Source organism: Periplaneta americana, chromosome 10, assembly GCF_040183065.1.
Source record: "Periplaneta americana isolate PAMFEO1 chromosome 10, P.americana_PAMFEO1_priV1, whole genome shotgun sequence".
Lineage (NCBI taxonomy): Eukaryota > Metazoa > Arthropoda > Insecta > Blattodea > Blattidae > Periplaneta > Periplaneta americana.
In genome coordinates this window covers 13,785,098-13,810,443 of record NC_091126.1, presented here as the reverse complement: position 1 = coordinate 13,810,443, position 25,346 = coordinate 13,785,098, and the positions used below count along the sequence as shown (strand labels likewise).

The 25,346-nt window shown below is 36.5% G+C and overlaps 1 protein-coding gene across 1 annotated transcript in view; it reads left to right on the top strand.

Annotated features, from left to right (window-relative positions):
• LOC138707451 (cell adhesion molecule Dscam2-like) overlaps window positions 1-25,346 on the top strand; it is a 1,157,632-nt gene that overhangs the window by 1,081,912 nt on the left and 50,374 nt on the right. Inside the window, exons 12-17 of the mRNA XM_069836919.1 lie at window positions 3,417-3,536; window positions 6,580-6,753; window positions 9,221-9,368; window positions 13,228-13,370; window positions 17,087-17,221; window positions 18,680-18,983. Coding sequence (XP_069693020.1) covers window positions 3,417-3,536; window positions 6,580-6,753; window positions 9,221-9,368; window positions 13,228-13,370; window positions 17,087-17,221; window positions 18,680-18,983 — 1,024 coding nt within the window. The remainder of the gene's footprint in view (window positions 1-3,416; window positions 3,537-6,579; window positions 6,754-9,220; window positions 9,369-13,227; window positions 13,371-17,086; window positions 17,222-18,679; window positions 18,984-25,346) is intronic.

Here is a 25,346-nt window from a genome sequence, read left to right as displayed (position 1 = left end):
CTTTTTCCCAATATTTAATGTTTTTTATGTCTGTTTCTATTTTTAAACAAATGTTCCATAAATATATTCTTTCAGGAGTGAGTTTACAATCTACCTTTTTAATGACATATAAAGTGTTACATAAAATTACCGCATATGGTTGATTTAAAACGTCGAACAGTTCTTAAGCAAAGCAAATTTTCACAGGGTGACCATACATCCTAATTTGGATGACAATATTCTCTTACTTCCAGTGATCATTTGTGCCAGATATCTGCATTTTATTTTAAATGTTCATGTTTTTCATTGTGTTACTTAACCCTGGAATCAAGAACGAATAATATTTTTTTAAGGTGAGCTCTTCAACTCTAGATTTAAAATTTCCGCTTAGATGGTAACAGGAAAGTGTTATCAATCCATTCTATGAATTCTGCCATATTAAGATTTTAAGCTGTATGTAGTTATGTTTAAAACAATGTAATATAATTTACATGAACTTAAAACTCATCAGAGTAGATGTGCGATGTGAAACTCTCTTAAAAATTTCACAATTTACAATATTATTGGATATGTTTTTTTTCCTTTGTATCTGTTATACAATATATAATCCTACACAAAAGAATTCAAACTGTAAACAAGACATACCTATTAGGTTTTAAAAAAATGTATTTACTTACCGGTATTTTAATTCAGCTCTCTTGAGCTGTTGTCGTGAAATGAGAACAATTATTTCAGCCTAGGACGTCGTTTCTTTTATGGATGGCATCTGACATTTGCTTTGACTAAATTGCTCCACTGAAATAATTAATAAATTCTTCTTACAGCCGAAAAATTCATTACTGCTGTAAATTGTATTGAAATCATTAAGAAAGCAAATTTATGATTTTTGCTCACAGTATTGTGAATATTGTTTGTATTAATATAATGGTACAGTACATATTCATGAACAGGCTCGTTTTAAAATTAATAGGAAGACTACACTGTCGTATAAAAATAAAATTTAATCGTCGTGATTGAAAATATTTCCAGTGAAGATTCTTTAGTAATTGTTAATTTATTATGTAATGCTTATTCATCGCAATTTCACAAACTATTCGTAAACTATGAGGTGATGATAGAGATATAGCAATGGAGCAATGAAAATGGCCCCCCAGCCTCTTTGTGCCTCACAATTATCGCACATATACTCTGTCGGGGATCGAATCCCGATTCCTTTTGACAAGATGTCACTGGCTGATTCAGCTATGTGTTAGCCAATAAGTAGTTAAAATTTAAAGTATACGTTTGTACATCTTGAACAACATACTCTATTTTGTTCCATACATAAAAGTGATGAAAATTAAAATAACACTGTAATCATATTTTCTTGTAACTTACTTACTTACTTACTTACAAATGGCTTTTAAGGAACCCGAAGGTTCATTGCCGCCCTCACATAAGCCCGCCATCGGTCCCTATCCTGTGCAAGATTAAGCCAGTCTCTATCATCATACCCCACCTCCCTCAAATCCAGTTTAATATTATCCTCCCATCTACGTCTCGGCCTCCCTAAAGGTCTTCTTCCCTCCGGTCTCCCAACTAACACTCTATATGCATTTCTGGATTCGCCCATACGTGCTACATGCCCTGCCCATCTCAAACGTCTAGATTTCAAGTTCCTAATTATGTCAGGTGAAGAATACAATGCGTGCAGTTCTGTGTTGTGTAACTTTCTCCATTCTCCTGTAACTTCATCCCGCTTAGCCCCAAATATTTTCCTAAGCACCTTATTCTCAAACACCCTTAACCTATGTTCCTCTCTCAGAGTGAGAGTCCAAGTTTCACAGCCATATAGAAGAACCGGTAATATAACTGTTTTATAAATTCTAACTTTCAGATTTTTGGACAGCAGACTGGATGATAAGAGCTTCTCAACCGAATAATAACACGCATTTCCCATATTTATTCTGCGTTTAATTTCCTCCCGAGTGTCATTTATATTTGTTACTGTTGCTCCAAGATATTTGAATTTTTCCACCTCTTCGAAGGATAAATCTCCAATATTTATATTTCCATTTCGTACAATATTCTGGTCACGAGACATAATCATATACTTTGTCTTTTCGGGATTTACTTCCAAACCGATCGCTTTACTTGCTTCAAGTAAAATTTCCGTGTTTTCCCTAACCGTTTGTGTATTTTCTCCTAACATATTCACGTCATCTGCATAGACAAGCAGCTGATGTAGCCCGTTCAATTCCAAACCCTGCCTGTTATCCTGAACTTTCCTAATGGCATATTCTAAAGCGAAGTTAAAAAGTAAAGGTGATAGTGCATCTCCCTGCTTTAGCCCGCAGTGAATTGGAAAAGGATCAGATAGAAACTGACCTATACGGACTCTGCTGTATGTTTCACTGAGACACATTTTAATTAATCGAACTAGTTTCTTGGGAATACCAAATTCAATAAGAATATCATATAATACTTCCCTCTTAATCTATGAATAACTGATGTACTGTACCCTTATACTCCCATTTTTTCTCCATTATCTGCCGAATACAAAAAATCTACATAGTCTTTAATTATTACCGGTACAGAATACCATGTTAATAATATTATATTTGCCTTTAGGGTCGCATGTTGATATTGGGGTAGAAATGAAGCCCTCCTGTGAAGCTACAATAACTATCTATGCATTCCAGGGTTAAAAGTCACATTTATTACCATGATTAGTACCTAAGTATTGAAAGTTAAGTTTGTTACAGGGATTACACCTCTTATTGTGATGTGTGACATCATTAAGACAAAAGAACTTGATGTATTATGAAGTATGGCACTGAATAGAAAATACTTTAAACATCATTGCAAATTTCTGAAGAAGAAGAAAAAGGACAGGCACAAATGTAATCCATTTATTTTAAACTATATAGTTTACGGTCACCCTATAAATACAATGACGATAAGAGTGTAATTTTTGAATGGCACAGTTAAATTAAATTAATCCTCAAAAATAAGTAATAAGGTCTTTTTTTTTCTCCCCAGTCATCATCTTACCTGCTTTTCGTCCTCAATTGAGATTGTGATTTGTCTAAGAATTGTTTTAAAACTTATGTTTTGTGTCATAGGATAATATGAACAGAAATAATTTTCATAACCTAATTGCAACATATTGCATACACAATTTCAAGGTCCCTTAAATATGATTTGTGAAACTTACATGGTCTCCAGAACACAAATATCCGAAATCATATCAAGCAGTATTATTTAGTCCAGCTTCTAGTTCCAGATGCTATGTTGAACCAAAACATACTTTTTCAGAAAAGGTTATAATTTTTACTGAGATTTTTGCAACAAATACTAAAATAATGAAGCAAGAAGATTACCTGATGTCCTCATACTTACTCATCCGGATTGGACATCAGTGTTGAACAGAAATAATTGAAGTATGTGGATTTCAGTTCCTCCAACATGGGTGGTTGAACCGCAAAGTAGAGCAGCGAAACTTGGGCATCAGGCACTGCTGGACTGCAAGGTCGAGGGATTTCCACAACCTACAGTTGCATGGAAGAAAGCTTCTGGTAAGAACAACATTAAAATATCATTAAACACTTAGTTACTTTTAGTTATAAATACCCGTTCATACCAGCAGTATTACCGTATATCAGCATTTATCATACCGTACTGCAAACCCTTACCTTTATTTACAAGAGTTGTTCAAAGAGACCTTCATAAAAAATGGACATGGAAAGTAATACCATTTCAACATGCACAATAGTACAAATTATTCTTTAGCAGATAATGGAAATTGTTGATACAATTGAAGTCTTTTCATGCCCTCTGGTGTCTCGGAAATTTTGCACCATTAATTCTTCATTACCAGTACCTAGAGTGCAAGTTTATTCAATATTCAGAAGAACTACTTTATTTTTAAGATCAGTGAGCCAACTTTTCTTTTTTTTAACTTGATTATTTAACGACGCTGTATCAACTAGGCTACTGGATTATTTAGCTTTGATGGAATTGGTGATGGCGAAATGAGGCCGAGGATTCGCCATAGATTACCTGACATTCGCCTTATTATTGGGGAAACCTCGGAAAAAACCCAACCAGGTAATCAGCCCAAGTGGTAATCAAACCCACACCCAAGTGTAACTCCGGATTGGCAGGCAAACATGTTACTGCCTTCTACTCCAGTAGCCACTTGTCTTGTAGATTCGACCATCAAAGAGAGACATTTGTTTACAAAACATAACCCCCTCCAGGGCCATGATGTTCAGACAGATAAAGAAATGCTGCTATACACGATGACTTACATTCGTATAATTATTAGAATATTTCAAATATAATTTCTTAATATTCATCGCCCAAGTTCTTTTCATTCAGTCATGGATCATTGTATTTTTGTTCTCATTACAATGAAATAATTACAATCCTTGTTATTAATTCTTTCTTGCAAGATGTTCTTCTGTATACGTAGAGTTTTAAGTGTATTTTCAAATTTTTGCAACATTATCTTACTTTTTTCAGTCTTATTGTGCTATTACAGAAGTGAATTTTACACGAGGTGTTTTGTCAATGGCCAAACCAGAAGGACACAACTGGAGGGGGATAACTTTTCTCTGGGCTGCTTTGTCCAGATTTTATAAGAATTAGCAAAGTATCCTGGAGGAAATTTTGTGCTCTTCTCACGTGGGGGTGATGGAGTGTACGAAGAGCTACTACTTTCCTGAATATCAACTAATGTAGGTCTTCTTCCTGGACGTGACTCATTTTGTAATGCTGGATCATCGCCAAAATCATTATCAATTTTCTCATCATCAGTGATTTTTTCATCTATCATAAGGGTATTTCGCTCTTCAATAACCATGCTCTTCTTCAATCAACTCCATTTTAATGTGTCAAAAAGCTATATGTCCTTTCCTAGTTGACGTTTCTTCGAAAATACGAAAAAATCCACTATAGTCCCATCGCTCTAATTTCCGGCAGCCAATCACGTTGCAGGTCGGCTACATTTAAACGTGTGCGTCTTGTGATTCGCTTATTCATTTCTTAAGGCTCGATAAATGCTTAATATAATCGCCCGCCATTTTAGCTCTTTCGTTGGCGTTCGCAGAAAGCACACGAAGACGTTATTTGCCGCTCAATTATTTGCTGAATTACATTGCGTTTGATTTATTATCATAGGAGCTACGACATGATAATGTTTAACCGTGTGGCAAATAGATTCCTCGTATGGTAGGTCGGCAACGTAAGAACAAAAATGGCGAACGATACTACCTACCTAGACTTTATAGAGCCTTCACTTTCTAAGACGTAAGCAAAGAGGCAGAGTCACGCCGGAAGTAACAGCATCGGGACTATAGCAAGTTAACTATCACGGCTTGTTTCATTCTGTACGACGCACGTTCAGTCCACACTTGTGCCCAACTTAGAACCAACAGAGTCCGTTCTGTTTCTCGTCATCTATACCCCTCCATTTTCCATTTCTTCCTCCCTCTCTTCCTCGGGCACATATATTCCATAGCATCTCAAATCGCGCCATACCTCTTTCCTTGTGTTCTAAAACACAACTAAACTTGTCTCATTCAAACATCAACGACAACCACCCGGACCCTTCCTTGTCAGTCCCTAATCTGGCTGATTGCTGCTGCCTCCTGTCCTCTGTGTTGAGAACTTAGAATTTCGTTTGTCAACAACTCTTAAGCTATGCTAAGAAACCTCTTCTCATCTCTTCGCCCCAGTAAGGGTCCTAAGTTCCATTCTATCCCCATGAGCCTCCTGCGAAGGATTCACGTGATTCTCTGAAGCAAACTACTGCGTGTTCAGTTCAAAGTGTGTCATGGCTCGCTGTATGCCGTCATGTGGCTGGCAGATGAGCCTAGAGAATTCAATCTTCCTACACTTCCGCAGAGGCGTAGTACCTATGTGCCAGAGAAGTTGCCTGGCAAGTACGGCGTTCATTCTGAAGAGTACTTACCGATACGTACAGTAACGCCGGTTGTGGAAGGAATATGAACTGTTTGGAAACACGTACTGAGATTTTTTTTTTCTTTATGGGGAGAGGTTAAGACGATTACTTACGTATTTGTTGACATTAACTTCGACGGTCAACATGGACATGGAGCATTTGATTTGTGTTGTGGAATGTTGCCGTTACATATGTTAACAAATACCCTGCGTACGATTTGTCCGCGCAAAATACAGTTCGAAAGAGGTTAAGGTAGCACACAGAGCTTACAGACCGCCATCTGTTGCTACGACGTTCAAGTTATACCGTACACGTTCTCAAGTTCAGATTGAACGCCTTGAATAATAGGCAACTTCTCTGATAAACTCGCTTCAAATCGCTGACTCACAACAGTGACGTCATGACACACTTTGAAATGAACACCCAGTAGTCATGTTTCTACGATCTAGTAGACAGAACTAAATTACTTCAATACTAAACTTATGTTAAACAGTTTAAGGCGTCAAATATTTTTGGTTGTAGTACAAACTTGCTACAATCTTAAGGAGCCCACCACTGAATACAGCTGAAGGTGACGTAATTTATGTAATGCAGAGGCAAAGACTAAAATGGTGCATATATTTTATTAATTTAGAATATTGAATATATTTCAGGTGAAAAACCAGGTCAGTATCAGGAAGTGTTAGGTCATCAACTCGCAAGATTGCTGCCTAACGGATCCTTGCTTATTGAGGCAGTTGCACAAGAAGATGAGGGCCACTACATGTGTGAAGCTAGCAATGGAATTGGTGTGGGACTAAGCGCTGTTGTCCAACTCACTGTCCAAGGTATGGTTGTATATATTAATTTACATAGGAAAGTGAATCTTCATGCTTTAAAAAATTACAGTGTTTCACCATTACTACTACTACTATGGCCTAACAGCCCAATGTTGGGCCCTAGCCTCCTCTAGCTTCTTCCTCCATTTTTCCCTATCCATCGCCATCCTTCTCCATGCCGCGCTTCCGAATAAGAGTCTGGAGTTAGTCGTAACCGCATCAACCCACCTATCTTTAGGTCTTCCAACAGGTCTCCTCCCATAAATCTTTCCTTCCAAAATTTTCTTTGGTATTCTCTGCTCTTTCATTCTGTAAACATGCCCCGCCCATTCCAGTCTCCTCAGCTTGACATGTGTGACTATATCTATCGATTCATATAGTCCATATAGTTCCTGGTTGTATCGTGTTCTCCATTGTTGATTCTCTTTAATAGGACCGAATATTCTTCTGAGTGTTTCACCATTTCCATGGACAATTAATTTTTCCACATTTACGTAAATTGAAGTAAAATCAATATCCTGGTACACACTTTGTACCGGTACCAAGATATTCCAACATTTTAGATCCAGTTAAAGGGAAAATGTATATACAATCATTACTAGGGCTCGGATATGTATAACCTAAAAATTCTGGAAGTATGCATTCATGTATGCCCTAAAAATGCTGAAATATGACATAAAAACTTGAAAATATAACACGAAAGAAATTAAATTTTAACCAAAAATTACATAGGAAACCTTTTTATTCACCATTCAAAAAAAAATTGTTTAGTGAATATTGACTCCCTTCATGTGGACTCATCAGGAATAGGATGAGTTGTGTAGGTACCTTTCTAAGAACTGCCGGAATGGATATTTACTTTATGTAAAGGAACTTTGATGAAATCGTCATCTGAGAAAGATTCTTAGAAAGCTGTCTGAAGATTAACTGCTGGCTCATTTTGTCAAACAGCAAGCACTCTCTGGTTTCTGCAGAGAATTTTCTGTTTAGACAGCTTTTGTGTTCAGCAGTGCTGTAATGTTACTGGATTGTAAAACATTTCTGAGCTGTAACAAATTTTGCAAAATAAAATTTCCCTGGCCATCAGTAGGCCTACTAAAATATTTTTCCACCAAACTCGTTATCAAAACCACGAAATTTCGCACTATCAGAGTACCGGTACCGTACTTGACTTTACGCATCTTAAAACTAGACTTATATACTGAACTGAATTCACACTTCATAGCACAGACGAAAGGATTCTGAGAAATGGGATAAAAGAAGAGTGAAAAATGTCCAACGCTTGTCCTCTGTGAGACATGGTTTTACAGCTATCTTAATAGGGTCAGTGACTGTCTATGAATTACTACCTGACAACAACAGAGTTGGAGATAGTCGCCACATATTTGGGAAGGATTGAGGGGATGAAGGCTGAAGGCAAGGCCAACCAGCAACAAACTGACCATATTTTAACATTCTTTTGCCCATTGTGTTTTAGAACTTACTCTTGGCGAATTCCCTTACCTTCAAAAGTAGCCTATATATAACCACAAAATATTTCTAAGGAAAGAGAATCCAAAATAAATAACCAGACGCAAACAATGGTGAAATATGCATTTATATGACCGATACAAACCGTGTCAGTATGTTCAGAAAAGTTATAAATGTGTTTAACCACTTCCCTTATTATCCCGAGTTAACTCGGGTTGCTAACATGTGTCAAAATTTATTAACCCGAGTTAACTCGTTTGAGTCCCATTGTCTATTTCATAGTGATTTTTTAAGTATATAAGAAAATTAGTGATGTACAGTGATTCTGCAATATTAAATGACCTCTTTACGAAAATAAAAAAATATGACACTTTTTTTCACAAAACTGGTAAAATATGTAGTAAAGGAAAAGGTTTATTCAACTTAAGTTTGTAAAAAGGAACCAGGATAAAAATGTCACAGAAATTCGAGCATAAAAATTATAATGAAACTCGCGAAGTTTTCAGAACAGTTAATAAACCTGCACATGAGCACTATCAGCTGCTTCTCTGGCTCAAGAAGCTGGCAATATGAAACAGAAAGTCGAAATCAGTACCACTATGAAATCTGTCTCGACATGGGGAACTATTAATAATGGAATCCCACAAGGGTCAATTTTAGGTCCCTTACTTTTTCTAGTGTTGATAAATGATCTTGCCCCCCTAATAAAAGATGTAGATCATTCCATATTAATTGCAGATGACACAAGTATAGTTATTACAGCCAATAACTCATAAGCATGGAAGGAATCATTATAAATTTGCTATTATTTTAACTGCAGATGCACAAATATCTTCAGGCATAATTTGATTAAATTTTACAGTTTTGTAATTGATCGTTTAGTAACATTTTAAGGTGTGAGACATAACTTTTAGGTGCATAGTTTTCCCTTTACCCACAATTATATAGCCTACAATGGTGGATACCCAGTACCCTCTATTTTGTGATTGTTTTAATTATTGGCTAGCTCCTGTGCACTTCAAAGTCCGATCAAGAAAGGAGTTGGTGCGTCGTGGGAGTTCAGCACTCTTGAGATGTCAGGCCCTTGGAGATCTGCCAATAAGTCTGTCCTGGCGGAAAGAAGGCAGTTTTGTTGAATTACAAGGACGCATCAGGTATAGGGTTCACACAAAATGAAGTAGTATGTTGTCAGTTATAAGACAAACTGATATTGTTGCAATATATGGTACATACACATTAGTTTCAATTTATTATTTGTTCCATAACTTCTATTTTCTATTGACACAATCAACAGTTTTAACAAATAATATTGAATTTGTGTTTTCTAGCAATACATTCAACAAAGTGTTGACGTAGGCTTCCACAGCTGCTGTTCGTGGGTTGTATTGAGTTTCTGGGCTTATGCCACGTTGCCTCAGTTACTGGAGCTAATGTTTCGAACATCCTACTGTGATCGAAACATTAGCTCCAGTAACTGAGACAACGCGGCACAAGCCTGGAAACTCAATACAACCCAATATATTCAATAGTTTTAACAATTGAAAGAGCACAGAGGAATAACGTGATAAATCCAAAATTATCGATTTTCAGCTTTAGATGTCATGTAGTAGCTCAGGTAGTGTAGATTTGTGTAGTTTAACTATAGAGAATAACAACCTCATTGGCCCAAAGAAATTTGAAGAATGATAATCCAAAGACAATAGAAAATACTGGGTTTTCAAACTTTCAACTTGCGCTCCTGTAAAAACAGTAAAACGTGACTCATCAGGTTTTTCCACTGTAGTCTTCAATTAATATTAGATTAGTGTATCTCCACAAAAATATATTGGAGATACTTCAAAAAATAAATGTAAAATCAGCTGAGTTTATGAAAAAGTGTTGAGAAACACTAGTACCGTATAAGTAATAATTCTGTGTTCTTTAATTCACATTAGTAAACATAGAAGTATTAGAATAGACTATACATATCTATCCATTTTATAGATACCATATTTGTGTTACATTATATTAAAGAACTCTAAAGCTATGGTTCCGCTCTGGCAATCATCGCCAAGCGAACAATGCCGCTTGGTTAGCTCTATATGTAAATAAATGGAGCTGGTTTCTTTACAACATTCTGCGTGGGCTGAAGCGATCTGCACTGGCTTTAATCGCTCTGGATTGACGTGGCTTCTAATTGACAGTGATGATCGTCGTTCATTTATAAAACGAATGATGATATCACGTATATGGCTGCAAAACATCGTGTATTTAGCAATTTCTCACAAATAAATGATGACACTTTAATTAACCGTGTGTCCAATCATTCTGTCCTGTACAATATGAGTTCAAAAAATACAGAGATACCCATAAAAAGGAAATGTTGTGGAACGAAGTTGGTGAAATTTTAGGCAAGATTGGTAAAGTACCTGTATTTCAACAGAGGTTAATTCTGTATACATTTCAATACTGGTACATTATAGAAAGAATAAATAAATTATTATCTACTTTTAAAAACAGTAAAAAACTAAATTTAGTGTTGTTAGAGCAGGAAAGCGTCAAAGGAATATCTTCCCCGAAATTCCAACATTTAATAACAATGATCAATGTAACTAATTACTTGAGATCATTTTAAAATCCTAATGAAGTGTGTTTTAGAATTAGCTTTTAGTTTAATGCCTTGAGTATTGTAACCACTATAATTTAGAATGAACGATGTAATTAATTTTTACACAGATAACTCGCTTGGAAAATAATTTAAATATATGTTACGTCTCTGTTTAAAGTAGCATAAATACAACAATGTAGCTCACTGATATCATTTAGCTCTTCCTTCTTTACTAGGAAAGTAAGCCTTAAACTTGTCTCCAACCTCCAATGCTAAATGATTCAGCAGAATTATTGCCTCCAAACTTAGTTAGTGATATCTAATTTTCTGACAGCATAATACTTTCGATAGGAAAGACGACAATGTTCGCTGTAAAGAAAATAGCTCAGCTGATATTTGCTCGGCTATGATCACCAATGTTGTACGCTGGGTGATGATTGCCATAGCGGAACCATAGTTTATAAACAAATACAATGACAAGCCATTTAATAATGATATAATATTTAGAGTGAAGAGTATACTAAAGTCATTGTGTGTAGTAATTGATGTCCTTCCTGAGGTTTCTGTTGTTTTCTACTAGCTTCTGATCACTATAGTTTTCAAATAATTTCGAGGGAAAAATTGTTCCGGAGCCGGGTATCGAACCCGGGACCTTTGGTTTAACGTACCAACGCTCTACCACTGAGCTACTCGGGAACTCTAACCGACACCGATCCAATTTTTCCCTCTATATCCACAGACCTCAAAGTGGGCTGACAACCGTCAAGCAACCAACATTTGAGTGCACACTAACTCCGTGTGACTTAAATTGTGGCTTTCTGTTAACGAACAGTGACGTGCATTATGCAAATCAAGATTTCAGGTATAACTCCCTGTTCCCGAGTAGCTCAGTGGTAGAGCGTTGGTACGTTAAACCAAAGGTCCCGGGTTCGATACCCGGCTCCGGAACAATTTTTCCCTCGAAATTATTCAAATCAACTTTACAGGGAGTTATACCTGAAATCTTGATTTGCATAATACACGTCACTGTTCGTTAACAGAAAGCCACAATTTAAGTCACACGGAGTTAGTGTGCACTCGAAGTTGGTTGCTTGACGGTTGTCAGCCCACTTTGAGGTCTGTGGATATAGAGGGAAAAATTGGATCGGTGTCGGTTAGAGTTCCCAAGTAGCTCAGTGGTAGAGCGTTGGTACGTTAAACCAAAGGTCCCGGGTTCGATACCCGGCTCCGGAACAATTTTTCCCTCGAAATTATTCAAATCAACTTTACAGGGAGTTATACCTGAAATCTTGATTTGCACTATAGTTTTCCTCCCCCTCTACACCCTCATCTTCCATTCCCACTTTCCTCTCCTTATAAATCACTGCCACCAGTTAGTCACTCTGTCAGCCTCATTCAATAATCACTTAGTCAATCATGACAAAATAATCAATCAGTTGAGCTATTAGTTCGTCACTCAGATAATTGTTCATTCAGTCAATCTTCCAATCACTCGGTCAGTTGGTTAGTCAATCAGCCAGCTTAGTCAATAACAATTAGTCAATCAATTGATTGATCTGTTAGTCGAGCACTCAATCAGTTGTTTGGTCATTCAGTCAGTTATCCGATCACTTGGTCAGTCAGTATCAGTTAATCAAGCAGTGATTAGCAATCGTTGGTTTATCTATTAGTTGATGCTGGGTAACTTTCGGTGCTGAACCCCGGACTCATTTCACCAGCATTATCACCTTCATATCATTCAGACGCTAAATAACCTAGATGTTGATACAGCGTCGTAAAATAAACCAATAAAATAAAAAAAAATCTATTAGTTGATTACTCAGTCAGTTGCTTGCTGAGTCAAGCACCCAAACATTCGGTTAGTCAGTCAGTGAGTCTCAGTTATTATCATCAGTTAGGGAATCAGTAATCATTTGGTTCGTCTGTCAGTCGATCACACAATCAGTTGCTTGGTGAGTCTGTCAATCATCCAATCATTCGGTCACTCAGTCACTCGGCCTTAGTTAATATCAGCTAGATAATCAGTAATCAGCAATCAGTTGGTTCGTCTGTTATTTGATCATTCAACCAGTAAGTTGCGTTGTCGGCAAGCATAGTAGCTGCTCCATTACGGAAAAGACGAACTAAACGCTAATGATATGAATCAATAATGTAAAATAATGTTGTGAAACAAATGAATCAGTTATAGCATCACTAGTTAGCTTGACGTTTCAATGAAGATAAAGCTCATTGATTTAAAGGCTAAATGCAGATAGTCTCTAATGGATATAAAATACGGTTATAGCCACTAAAAGTAGCTTTTCTTTTTTCCTTTGTAGCTTGTGATAACTACGTATTACTCTTTTCACTTGGTGAATAGGCATAAAGAAACCTGACTTTCCTGAATTTGTGTCAACAAATAATATACTGGTAATGTACTTGCTTAGCATAAAAAACACATCGGTTCCTGAAGGACTGGTGTCGGAGCTTACTATAGGTGCAGTGCGGACTGAGGATGGAGGAATCTATACCTGCTTCGCAAGGAACGAGTTTGGTCATGATCAAACAGCTATGCATCTCTTGGTTCAAGGTATGTTTATGTTTGAAAAGTGTAACCCAAGTACCTGCTAAGTGCCAAAAAGTTGTTCAGGAGTTATAGACAAAAAAAGTACCCCAAATGACATAGACACATAGCAAAGGTTCCATCTTGTGGGGAAAGCTATGAACTGAACGAAAATCTGTGTCACATAGCAGTTTCTTGGGTGAATTGACAATGGCACATAGATTGGTCTTGATATGAAAACTAAAAATGGAATAAAATGCTACTTAGCAGGTTCTTGGATTACACTCTTATTTTATGTAAACATATACAAAAGAATGGTGGTGTTTGAAAGCCATGTATTTTCTGTATACCGTACTCTAAATTATAAATGTTGATGATATGTTTCAATTGGAAGTGTAACTGTCCACATATGGTGTACACCTCTCAAAGTCCCCGAATGTGTGCACCTCTGATCCAGGGGCGGCCCGTCCTTATGTGCTACAGTGCAATGATAATATTTTTGCTCAAATAATGTATTTGCAATACCATAGTATTTAATGTCATTTGACAATTCCCCGCGGTTATGTTCGTGATGCGTTATAGAGTGTTTAGTCTTCGCTCTTCGATCTTTGGTGCCTCAGGGGGTTCGTTGTGCTACTCAGAATCTACATGAGAATGTAGACAATTAATGCGCATGTCCGAAGCTGAAATCACTGCTCTGATTGGCTATTTTTACGCGGGGAAGTGCTGTAGTCAGCTTCAGCACAATACAGCTTGGAGATTGCAAAAGTAAAGCGTAACGAAAGAATGCTTGTTTGTGGAAGAACTCGGAACTATGTATAATGTATTTGGTAATTCAAGTGTCCGACTGCTGCTGCCATCTTACCAGTTTTTTTAGATTCCTCCTGAATCAGTCAGCAAGTGACGGATAATGGAATCCCAGAAAATTGAAGCCAAGGAAGTATGTGACCATATAATTCAGGAAACTACTCATAGTTTCCAGTCTTTAAGTTACTTAGACGCAACAAAATTGTTAAACGAATTTTTTGACAATTTTTCGCATAATTTTCCTGAATGCGAACTTGAAGTTTCTGTCAACAGCTATACTGTACTGAACAAAAGAATGTTAAAGACACAACTTTGAGTTCTGTACGGAAGACTAGACTTCCGAAATATAGATGGAGCTGTTCAATTGTTACAATACATACCCTCCAACAATTCACAGGATCCATTCTGTGAAGTAACGAAGTTGTTAAATATTTTGGTTACAAAACCAATGACCACTGCTGAGCCAGAAAGATGTTTTTCTTGCTTGAAACGCATAAAAAGTTTGTAAGAAACACTATGTCCCAGGATCGCCTCACTGCTCTTGCAATACTTTCAATAGAAAAGAGTATAATGTCCAAGAGGGAGGGGTTTAACGTTTAACACCAGAGTAATTGACAAGTTCTGCAGTAGGAAGGAACGTCGTATGGACTTCATATTTCGTCATTAGGCGAGTCTAAATTTAAGATAAATACATATAAGTGTATACAGTAGGCCGATATAGAGATTGTAGCACACTCATTATTTTGACCACCAGCCGCTACTGCTCTGATCACCTAACACACATCTAAGCTGTAGTGAAATTTCTGCTATATCCGATCGACCATGACTACTCCATATTACGAGTGATCAATTTCTGGAGATCCCAGAGGGAGCAGGACATTGGGGATACATAAACACTTCTACGTACTCTAACAAAAAAAAAATCACATGGTATTAGGTCCAGGGAAAGTAGCGGTCACCAGAAGAGTTAGTTGCCTGCATCTTTATCACATTCTGTCCAGTATTGTAGAAGAACATGAATGAGGTGGAGTCTCAAATAATGATGAAAATGGAGGGGAGCCACATCCTGTTGGAAAACGTAGTCGTTATAATCACTATTCTGTTACTGAAATAACCATTGTTATAACATATCCAGGTGGATGTTACCAATCACTGTTTCTTCAACAAAGAAGAAAAGCTTGTAGGACACTTTTCCGTGTAAGACAACATAAAAGACCTTGATCTTCGGGAAGTCACACTTGTACTCAATCGCTTCATATGGAACTTCTGTCCTCTAGATATGGACATTGTGCCTATTGACTTTTCCACACAGATGGAGTGTGCTTCATCACTGAAAATGAGATGTTCGAGAAAAACAACTTCTTCCTCCTGTATGTCCAGAACAAACACAATTGCCTTTATCTTGTCTTCTGCTTCCAGCACTTACAGCAATCATAACTTGAAATGTTTCATTATTAACTGTTCACACAACACTTTTCAAAATGTCGTTTTTGGCATTTCCAATTTTCTACTACGTCTGGCCAGTGACTTCTTCAGTCTCCACTGAAAAGTCTCCGTAACTCTGTGAACAGCATTGGACATACTTGGATGGCTCATACAAAAGCATCCCATTGCCACAAACTGTCTATATCACCTTCGAATGTTATTCTATGTAGTGCGTCCTTCAGAAAACATGAATAGAATTTACGTTTCTCTGTTGTGACGCAAAGTGATTTTTTTTGCTTAGTCGCCATTTTCTGAATCCCTGTCAAATATTGAGAAACAACAATTTACGAGAAATTGCTACTTTTCTTTTCTTTGTAAAGAAAACCATTTCAGTTTCATATGGATTTACGCTAAAGTCTTCCCTTATGTACCAAGCCTGCAACATGCTCAAAACCTCTTTCTGAAGTTCAAACAGTGTGCTGGCATAACCACGGACGAATCTACACGTAGGCAGAGTAGACAGCTGCCTATGGCGGCAAATTTCAGGGACGGAAAATTTTTTAATAATTCTGCCTCTTAAGATGGAATCGCACTCTTTTTCGTTTCTTAATATGCTGAATTAACGCGATCTTTTTTATTATAGGAAGTGTTCAAATAATCGATTACGGAAACTTGTGTTTTTCTACATTTTGTAAGCCAAGAAATTTGGTGGTGGTGGTGGTGGTGGTGGTGGTGGTGGTGGTGGTGGTGGTTGTTGTTGTTGTTGTTTCTATTAGGGGTCTGTAGCTACAGGTTTGTCAAAGGAGAATGGAAAGGAAGATCCTAAATGTTTCACTAAGAGACAGACTCAGAAACGAGGAAATAAGAAGGACAAAAATGCGCGATGTGGTAGAAAGGGAAGAAAACCTCAAATGGAAATGGGGCGGCCACGTAGCACGTATGGATCACCAGAAATGGACGAATCGCACCACAATGTGGGACCCAAGAGAAGGACGACAGCATGTGGGACGACAGAAAACCAGATGAGTGGACTACTTCAGAACCAGAGCGGGAAGTCAACGGTCGAGAGTGGCACGAGACAGAGAAGTATGGAGGCAGCTGGCACCAAACATGAATAAGCAAGCACCAGATAGGACAGAAAGTCAACGACAGTGAGTGTAATTTGTGTGAAGTGATATGAGGAAGTATGGGAGATGAGTATAGTAGAAATGATCGAAGAGGGAAGTCAGGAACAGTGAAACGAAGAAATATCAGTAATATGACCAAGCTCCCAAGGACTTGCTCACCTTAGGAGCCTAATTATGAGCAATTCGCTGTGACAACAGGAGGCCCTTGCCCTTATGGGATGTGTACGGGCTAAATTTATTTATTTATTATTAGTTAATTATTGTGCTTGAAATTTGCGAGTTTGAACTTGGGCACAGAGTAGGCAAGGGCTGCTAGTCTTAAGTGATAGGAACACGTGTTAATATAAATATATATACATATTTTTTTTTTTTTTTACTGTATAGATGCTCCTGCTCCACCAACAGATGTCAGAATTCAAGAACGTGGGAGCCGACGCATTGGTGTTGCCTGGGTTCCACCTGTGTTAGATGGCAACAGCCCCATAATGCGCTACCTCGTACGCTACAGTCCTACACAAGGTTCGTTTTTCTCTATGTATTGCTCTTGTACATAATTGATAATTGATGTAACAGAATTTATTTCTGCTTTCACACTTAGATAAGTGATAGACTGAAAATTGTACGAAACTATTTTATGCTCGACCATACCGAAATGTAGTAATTATACACCTGGTAGCAGTCCTTTAATGCATGTCATTAAAATACACCTACTCATTAAAGTACAGGTGTTCAGTCAATGACAGCTCAGCTTACAGGTGTTCAGCCAATGACAAGTCAGCTTTGTACCGTTATAAAACCGCAAGTATCGATTATTCTCGGATATGCAATCGAAAGAGAATTAGCGAAAAGTCACTGAGGCTGGAAATCCAATACTGTCGCAGAAGGTTATGTTCTGTTACTATAATAATTAGCGTTAATTGTAAATAATATTCAAATAAATTCAATTTGTCATCTCGTTTTTCAATGTCGAATTCAATAATCAAGGTTATATCAAGTTTAACGGGATTACATCAAGGTCAATGACATTATTGTTCCTCGGAAAAAATCAATACTTTCGCGTCTGCGCACATCTCACAATTCACGACCTAGAACAAGGTCACTTCCGATCTTGTCAGATTTCAAATTTTCAAATTCAAATTTCAAATTTATTTACAATTTACATTTGAATTGAATACATATGAATAGATACCCGAAATGAGCATATGCTCGTGCTCAGTCCAGTAGTCTACATAAATTTTACAGGGTTCAAATAATAATGCTGATGATATAAATAATAGTAACAATAATAATAATAATAATAATAATAATAGTGATAAAACAAAAATATTTACAATAATAAAATAAATACTAAGACGGATAAAATAAAATATAAAACCACTAGTGAGAGTTAACACAACTTAAATAAGCATATAATAACCGGAAAAAATGCCAAACTCGAAAATCAACAGAAAAGTTCGTTGTATCGCAGATGACAGCAACCGCCGTATTGACATTGTGTTATGCATTAATGGTAGTAGTGGGGAGCTGAAAGTCTACGTAACTGCTGTTCTCTACTAATCTTCTCGTAAAATCATGGGAAGTTATTGCTGAAAAACAAAATGTCTACGAGTCAAACTGTTCATTATTACCAGGATAAATACAAATAATACTGAAATATATTGATCGAGTTTCAGTTATAGATCTCTCCAAATACAAATAAAATGTATACATCTGAATAATTTCAAGTTAGAAATATGGTCGAGCATAAAAAGTCGTATGAAACTCGCCTATAATGGTAATTAAGAAGCTCATATGAAAATTATGAAACTCGCTTGCGCTCGTTTCATAAACATCCATATTCGCTTCTTAATTACAATCATTATAGGCTCGTTGCATAATGTACTATTATATTACCAGTTATTTTAATAATCATTGTTACAATTGCATGATTTACTACAATACAATTTAATCTGACTTTGTGTTACACTTGGGGTACAGATTCGTGGCAGGGACCAACGCAGGAGGTGATTGTAGATGGCAGTGAGAGCAAGACTACAATAGATGAACTGCGTCCAGCCACCACATACAGTATCCGCGTGATAGCGGAAAACACCCTGGGACCAGGGGCAGCCAGCCAGGAGATTCATGTGCGCACTGATGAAGAAGCTCCTACAGGCTCACCGCGGCGCGTGGCAGTAGAAGCTGTGAGCTCTACGCAGCTTGCTTTGTCATGGGAGCCACCCCCCGAGGACCGGTGGAATGGGATGCTGCTGGGGCACTATGTGGGGCACCGGGAACTTGGGTTAGTGGAAAATTCTGCCACCGTAAGAAGCTGTGGGGTGCATTGTCAATGATAACAGTTTTCCTGACTTTTCTGTGTCCAGATGGGTCTCTTAAATTATTGAAAACCAAGAACTTGTAGTGAAGTATGAAAACTTGGTTCGTCACAGCTGTTCGTGAAGTATAGTCTGTTTAATATCGTGTTGTGACAGGGGAAGCATCAATAGTCTTATTTTATCCACCAGTTTTCTTGGGATCTTTGTTCTCTAATCACTGCTCAACTTTATCTTGGTGTAATATGGCTTATGAAATTGCGCGGTACACTTGAAATTTCTCTTACCAGAAAAATTTAGATCTTGAGTTTTCTGCAATAGTCTTATCGAAGTAATATCACTCTGATGATCTTGTCTAATTAATATTACATAATAAATGTTGTGTAAAATAATATGAGTAGATGAATTTAGTAGTATGATTTAGGTCGATTGTGACATTAAGTACAGAGCCTTGAAATAGATGTTCATTGAAGAGTGTGCGGCTATGCATGGTGGCTGGAAGCATGCTATTTACCAGCAGAATTGGATATTTATAGCCTCTTAAGTTAAGCGCATAGATTGCTCATGCAAATTACTATTATAGTAACCACCTACTTTTGTCATAGAAGATGTCTGAAATGATATCCTTGTGCCGCCATACATCTCTCACACTTTTTTAAAAATTTACATTATCAAGCATTAGGTTTTCTTCTTAAATTTCTGCAGTTTCCCTTCTTACATTCTCTTTCAGTTCTTCCAATGTATGCGAGTTATTCTGATAAGCTTTACTTCTTAAATTCCTCCATGAAATAGAAATAGCATATTGTAAGATCTGGAAATCGTGCTGGCCATACTCCCTTACTGATAATCCTATCTTGAAACATTTCCGCAAATAATGCTAACGAGAGGTCAGCTACATGCATTGTAGCTGAGTATTGTTGAAAAAAATGCCTGTGTACATTCAATGTCAGATAGTTCTTGGAATGGTGTGATAATATTATCCCTGTACTGATTGTATTTTCAAAAAAATATAGGCCCTATAATTCTGTAAGCATTCACTTCGAACCATACTCCAATTTTTTGGTCATGCAATGACATTTCATGTAGATCAGGTTTTTCTATACTCCAGTATCTGTTGTTCTATGTTGCTACAGGGTCATGTAAATAAAATCATGTTTCATCTGTGAAAAAAATTAAACGTGGATCAATAGTGCCATTATTAACATTATCCAACGCCCAGTTGCAGAAATTTACTCCACTCACATTACTACATGGCTACAATTCCTTAGTACATGGCTATTTTTTAATAGACACATTAATTTCGAGATTTTACATTTGATATTCTTGTAATACAGTTTGCAATTTCTATTTATGGGGAACTTTGAAAATATAATTATATAATGAAGTGTATCGGAATCACCAGTATATGTTAGAAGACCTGAAACAGAATGTAAGAAGGGAAAATGCAGCAACTTCAGAACAAGAACTGATGCGTGTTAATGAAAATTTTCTTAAAAGATTTGAGAGATGTGTGGTGTCACAGGGACAGCATTTCCAACGTCATCTTTGACAAAGGTAGGTGGTTATTGTAATTAGCATGAGCAGTCTATGGACTTGACTTAAGATGTTATGAATATGTGACTCTGCCAGCAAACAGCACCACTTGCAGCCACACATTCACAGATGAACGTCTATTTGAAGGCTATGTATATTAAAAAACAAAATTCATATTTTCTCCCTGTAATGAAATGCTATTAATTTTTTCTTTTAATTCCTTAGATTTTACAGGAGCATTTTCAGTTGGTATAAAAGTCTTACATTTGTGTTAAGTTTATTTCAAAAGGGGAAGAAGCTTATTGAAGAACTTGATAAATGGAATTGTAACTACAAAAATATATATTTTTTATGATTCATAATGTCTTATTGAAGAATTAATGCAGAATAGGTAGTGGATATTTTTTTATTATTCGTAGACTCACAAGAATTTATCAAAAGATTGCAAATTACAGAGCATACACTAGAGAAACTGTTCTGTTAAGCCCGGTTCAGACTGTGCGTGTTTCTGTGATGGATTCCAAGGTGGCTGCGCGGGTGGGTAGCCTGTGTGGTCACTCGCCGGAAGTAATGCGCTCTGGTGGCTCCATGAATGGCTAGCTTGCTGGATTTCGAGGGTAGGTTCCTTGCTATTTTTCGTGATGGTTTGCAGGCTGGAAATCAAAGATGATCATATAATATCACCACTGAAACCATGTCGCCATGTTCGTTGTTTTCCAACTAAACCTGTTTTTTCTATATTCTTTAGTTTCTAAGAAACAACAATTAAATATCGGACTTTAGCTGTTTTGCACTTATGGCTTAATTACATTATTACGACATTTACTACTGTTAATTTAGGAATTTAGTTGTTTTCCACTCACGGTTTAGTTTCTTTTTGACCATGAGTGTTGATAACAGATGAAGCAGCAGATGATTTTCCAATTTGAACTGTGAAAAGAGCCAGCTCCATGTGAACAACTACCATCACCGTAGGCAACACGGGAGCCAGCCAGTCACCACTCAGGCTACCCATCGGCGTAGCCACCTTGGAATCCATCACAGAAACACGCACCATCTGAACCAGGCTTTACTCTCCTTTCTAAGTAGACCCAAGAAACCTGGTAGCAAGAGTATTTGAAACCTATCTTACGAAAGTTATGGTTGGGTCATCTTTAACATTTTCCTGATAATTGTTAGATTCTCTACCTTTCTACAGTAACAGAGGACACAACGATAGGTCTGGTTGCAAGTACGAACTTTGTTAAATAAAAACTTTTACTTAATTTGTGAAGGAGCATTTCATACTTTTTTCGTAATACCTACCAAAATACAATGTAACACTCGCAACAATAAAATTACAAGAATTAACTAATGCCGAAACCATCCTATAACAATGATTTCTCTTATTAGTCATAAAAACAGTAAAATGAAAAAAAAAATAATATTTTGAGACAATTTCATTTACTTCGTCGTAGAGGTTTCACTGCTAAGTTAAGGCCAGGAAGTTACGAAAATTAATTTGGAATTACTCTTCTTTGCATAATGAAAAGAAGCCCATCATACACTTGAATATTTGAATACATGTCGATAGGTTTTGCTATAATTACAGCTAATAAATACTATACTACTATACATGTTCACTATTACAAGTATCAGAAATGTAAAACCCCAATTTGTAAGGAGTCTTGTATGTATTAATATATCTTGAATTTGATGTCAATAGTTACTTTGTAAACGAGAGAAATAAGTTGAAGAATATTAAATTTACTGAATTAAATACTATTATATACGTCACCAAACATCGTAAGATGAAGATTAAATTGTCACCAAACATCGTAAGATGAAGATTAAATTTACATCGAAGTGAAGAATTAATCATTTGGTTGTATGAAATGTGTAGCTACATAAAATGAAAAAGTATATACCATGTATATCGAAGGTTGATACACACCTGTACGTGTTAGGTAACAGCCCTACTCTCTCGTTGTCTGATGCGTGAAGGAGCTGATGGTTATAAACACGCAAACAACAAATTTTGAGATACTGGTACCATATTTAAGAAGACGAGTGTTTCCAGCATCCTTGATACTGATAGGCTACACGAGAAGAGATTTCTGGCATATTTTCCATCATTTTCCATCTGTAGAGCCGTTTATCTGCTTTCCCACATAACAGTTCAACAGATTTTGTTCATATTCAGTGCGTACGTAACATTGATTCCATCCAAGAAGTATCCATAGTTAAGTCCAATAGGTATACATAGTTGTGCCTCAAATCGAAGGTTTTCAGAAAAAGTTTAAAGGTGTAAAAATATCTATACTACAAATTGACGGATACAAATAAATGTGAAGGGCTGAATGTTTTTTATATGCCATTAATCTACGATATGGGCCACCCAGCTTTACTTGCCTTCCACAAGAAGCCATGCTAATTTGCCGCTCTTTGAAATCAATTTACCTCTGCTAAATTTCAGCCATGAACAACTGATATAGTGGCCAGCATAACAGAAGAATATTGGTACAGATACAAAACTGCAAGTAAGGATTTCAAGCACAGTATCCCTCATGTAAAAAAAAAAAAAACCAAGAAAATCATTAGAAGTACACTGTCATGTGTAAATTGGACTTCAACCCTGGAACGTGTGGCAGATAAATATATAATGCTTAGAACCACAAGAATTTCTAATTTAATTATCTTCGTAACTATTCAAATTTAAATGTAGGTATGTACGATTACATCGGTATCGAATGAGTTAGTGAACATGCTCTGAAATACTGAATATTAAATTTGATACCTACATTCTTCACTATATAATGGGAGGTGGTTTCTCCAGAAATTGTCATATCAACTGATCTTTACTCTAATTTTGAATATCAGCCTGTATTAGGTACTGTTTTAGATAAGTATATAAAAGGTACATAAATGACAAGAAGTAAAACGAAAGAAATGTAACAAATCAGGTGAAGAAACATGGCAGATAGAAGCTCGAAAATAAGCTGCAAGAAGAAATGTCACTAATCCAAAGATTTCGTTAGTACATATTTTATTGAACTTAAACTGTAAGTTAGCTAACCTTGTCTGGACAATTAGAGAAAGAACTAGGCAGTGAATCAGGACATGAGTTGGTGCTCGAAGAATGACATGTGGATAGAGAAACGGTATTATATATAATGTGCTATTTCTTCCTTCCTCAATCTTAATACATTCGATTTTTACAGCGTGAAGTAAAATAATTTAATGTTTGTATTGTCTTCTAGAACTATTCGCTCGTTCTGAAATTTACATTTTACAACAGAATGATAAAATGAAAGCATAAAAGTTAACTCATCTCTTGACATTGAAGAAAGTATGCATCTACAGCAGTGGTCGTCAGCACTCACTGAAATGTGCAAGGGTAAGCGGTGCCATCCCGTGTACACTGTCATGCAACAGGGAGAGATAGAGAGCATACCCACTAGCAGCTACGAGACCACTATAGTGCACTGCGTTTTCCGCGGGTAAGAGAGGCTAGCCCCAGCGTGCTCTGTGCTGACAACCCCTGATCTAGAGCATGAGAGATAGAACATACCCGTATCACAGATTCGCATGTGGCCACATAATGTCTGTTGCATATCCGTGCAAAAACATTAAGACTCTGAATAAGTTGAATCATGGTTGGCAATATGAGACTCTCATTACTGGACTTCTACTTTACATGATTAATTAGTAGGTACTAATGAAATTTGAAACTACTATTACATGAAAGAAAATTATGGTATCATAATTATGAAGTAATTTATGTGCTGTGTAAGTGATATTTGTTGTTAGCCACAGTATGTGATTTTATGTACCGATACTTTAATTTTTATATCTTCAGTCTCTCTACAACTTCGGTCAGCATACCTGCAATCATTGTGTACAACAATTCATGACATTTATTATGACTTCATTTTGCGCTTTAAGGAATTGTTGAGAATGTCCCCTGCTATCAGACCTTTGTATTTCATGCATCTGAAGAATCAAGATGTCTTACAACAATTAAAATATATTGTAAACCAAAGGATGAGCCAGAAGAGAGACTAATTCTATTGTTAAAAATTTTTTTGAGGCATTGGCATCGACATGTATCTGACGAGGATGGAGAAAGGAGCAACACCATTATAACTCTTATTTGTACAGAAATGAAACCACAAGGAACTACAAGTAATTTTAGATTTCATTATTGTAGCCATGCAATATTGCACCTTATGATTTCAATAAATATTTCATTTATTCGCCTCCATGAATGAAATTATATCATAATTCAAATTGTAATAATTTAGCTACAAGTAACTCTGTTTCAGAATCAGTTTATTTATCAAAACAATAATTAGGATACATCACACAGAAATTGAATCAATCGAGATATTTAATAGGCGTGAACAAGAATAAATATAATAAATTAATTAAGATAATTGATAATACAATTAGCTGATGAATCTAAATTATAGAAGCACATATATTAATAAGTGCTGACATCAGGAAGAAATATTGTACCGTACATTATCAGATTCTATGCGAAAATGAAGAGGAAGAAAATACAGTACCCATAGATCTGTAATTACATTTGGAATCGTAGAGAAAATAGTATAGAACAACGAAGAAAACTCATAAAATAACTTAATTTAAAGAAATGAGGAAATATTTCTCAAGACTTAAGAAATATCGTCACAGAAAGTAAAATTTGAAGAATAATTGCCATTAGTATTACAGTTTTATAGTGTAATTTACTGTCTCGCAATGTTGATAATCTGTATTACAATGCCCTTATATGAACACTACCACACACGGGCTTGTCA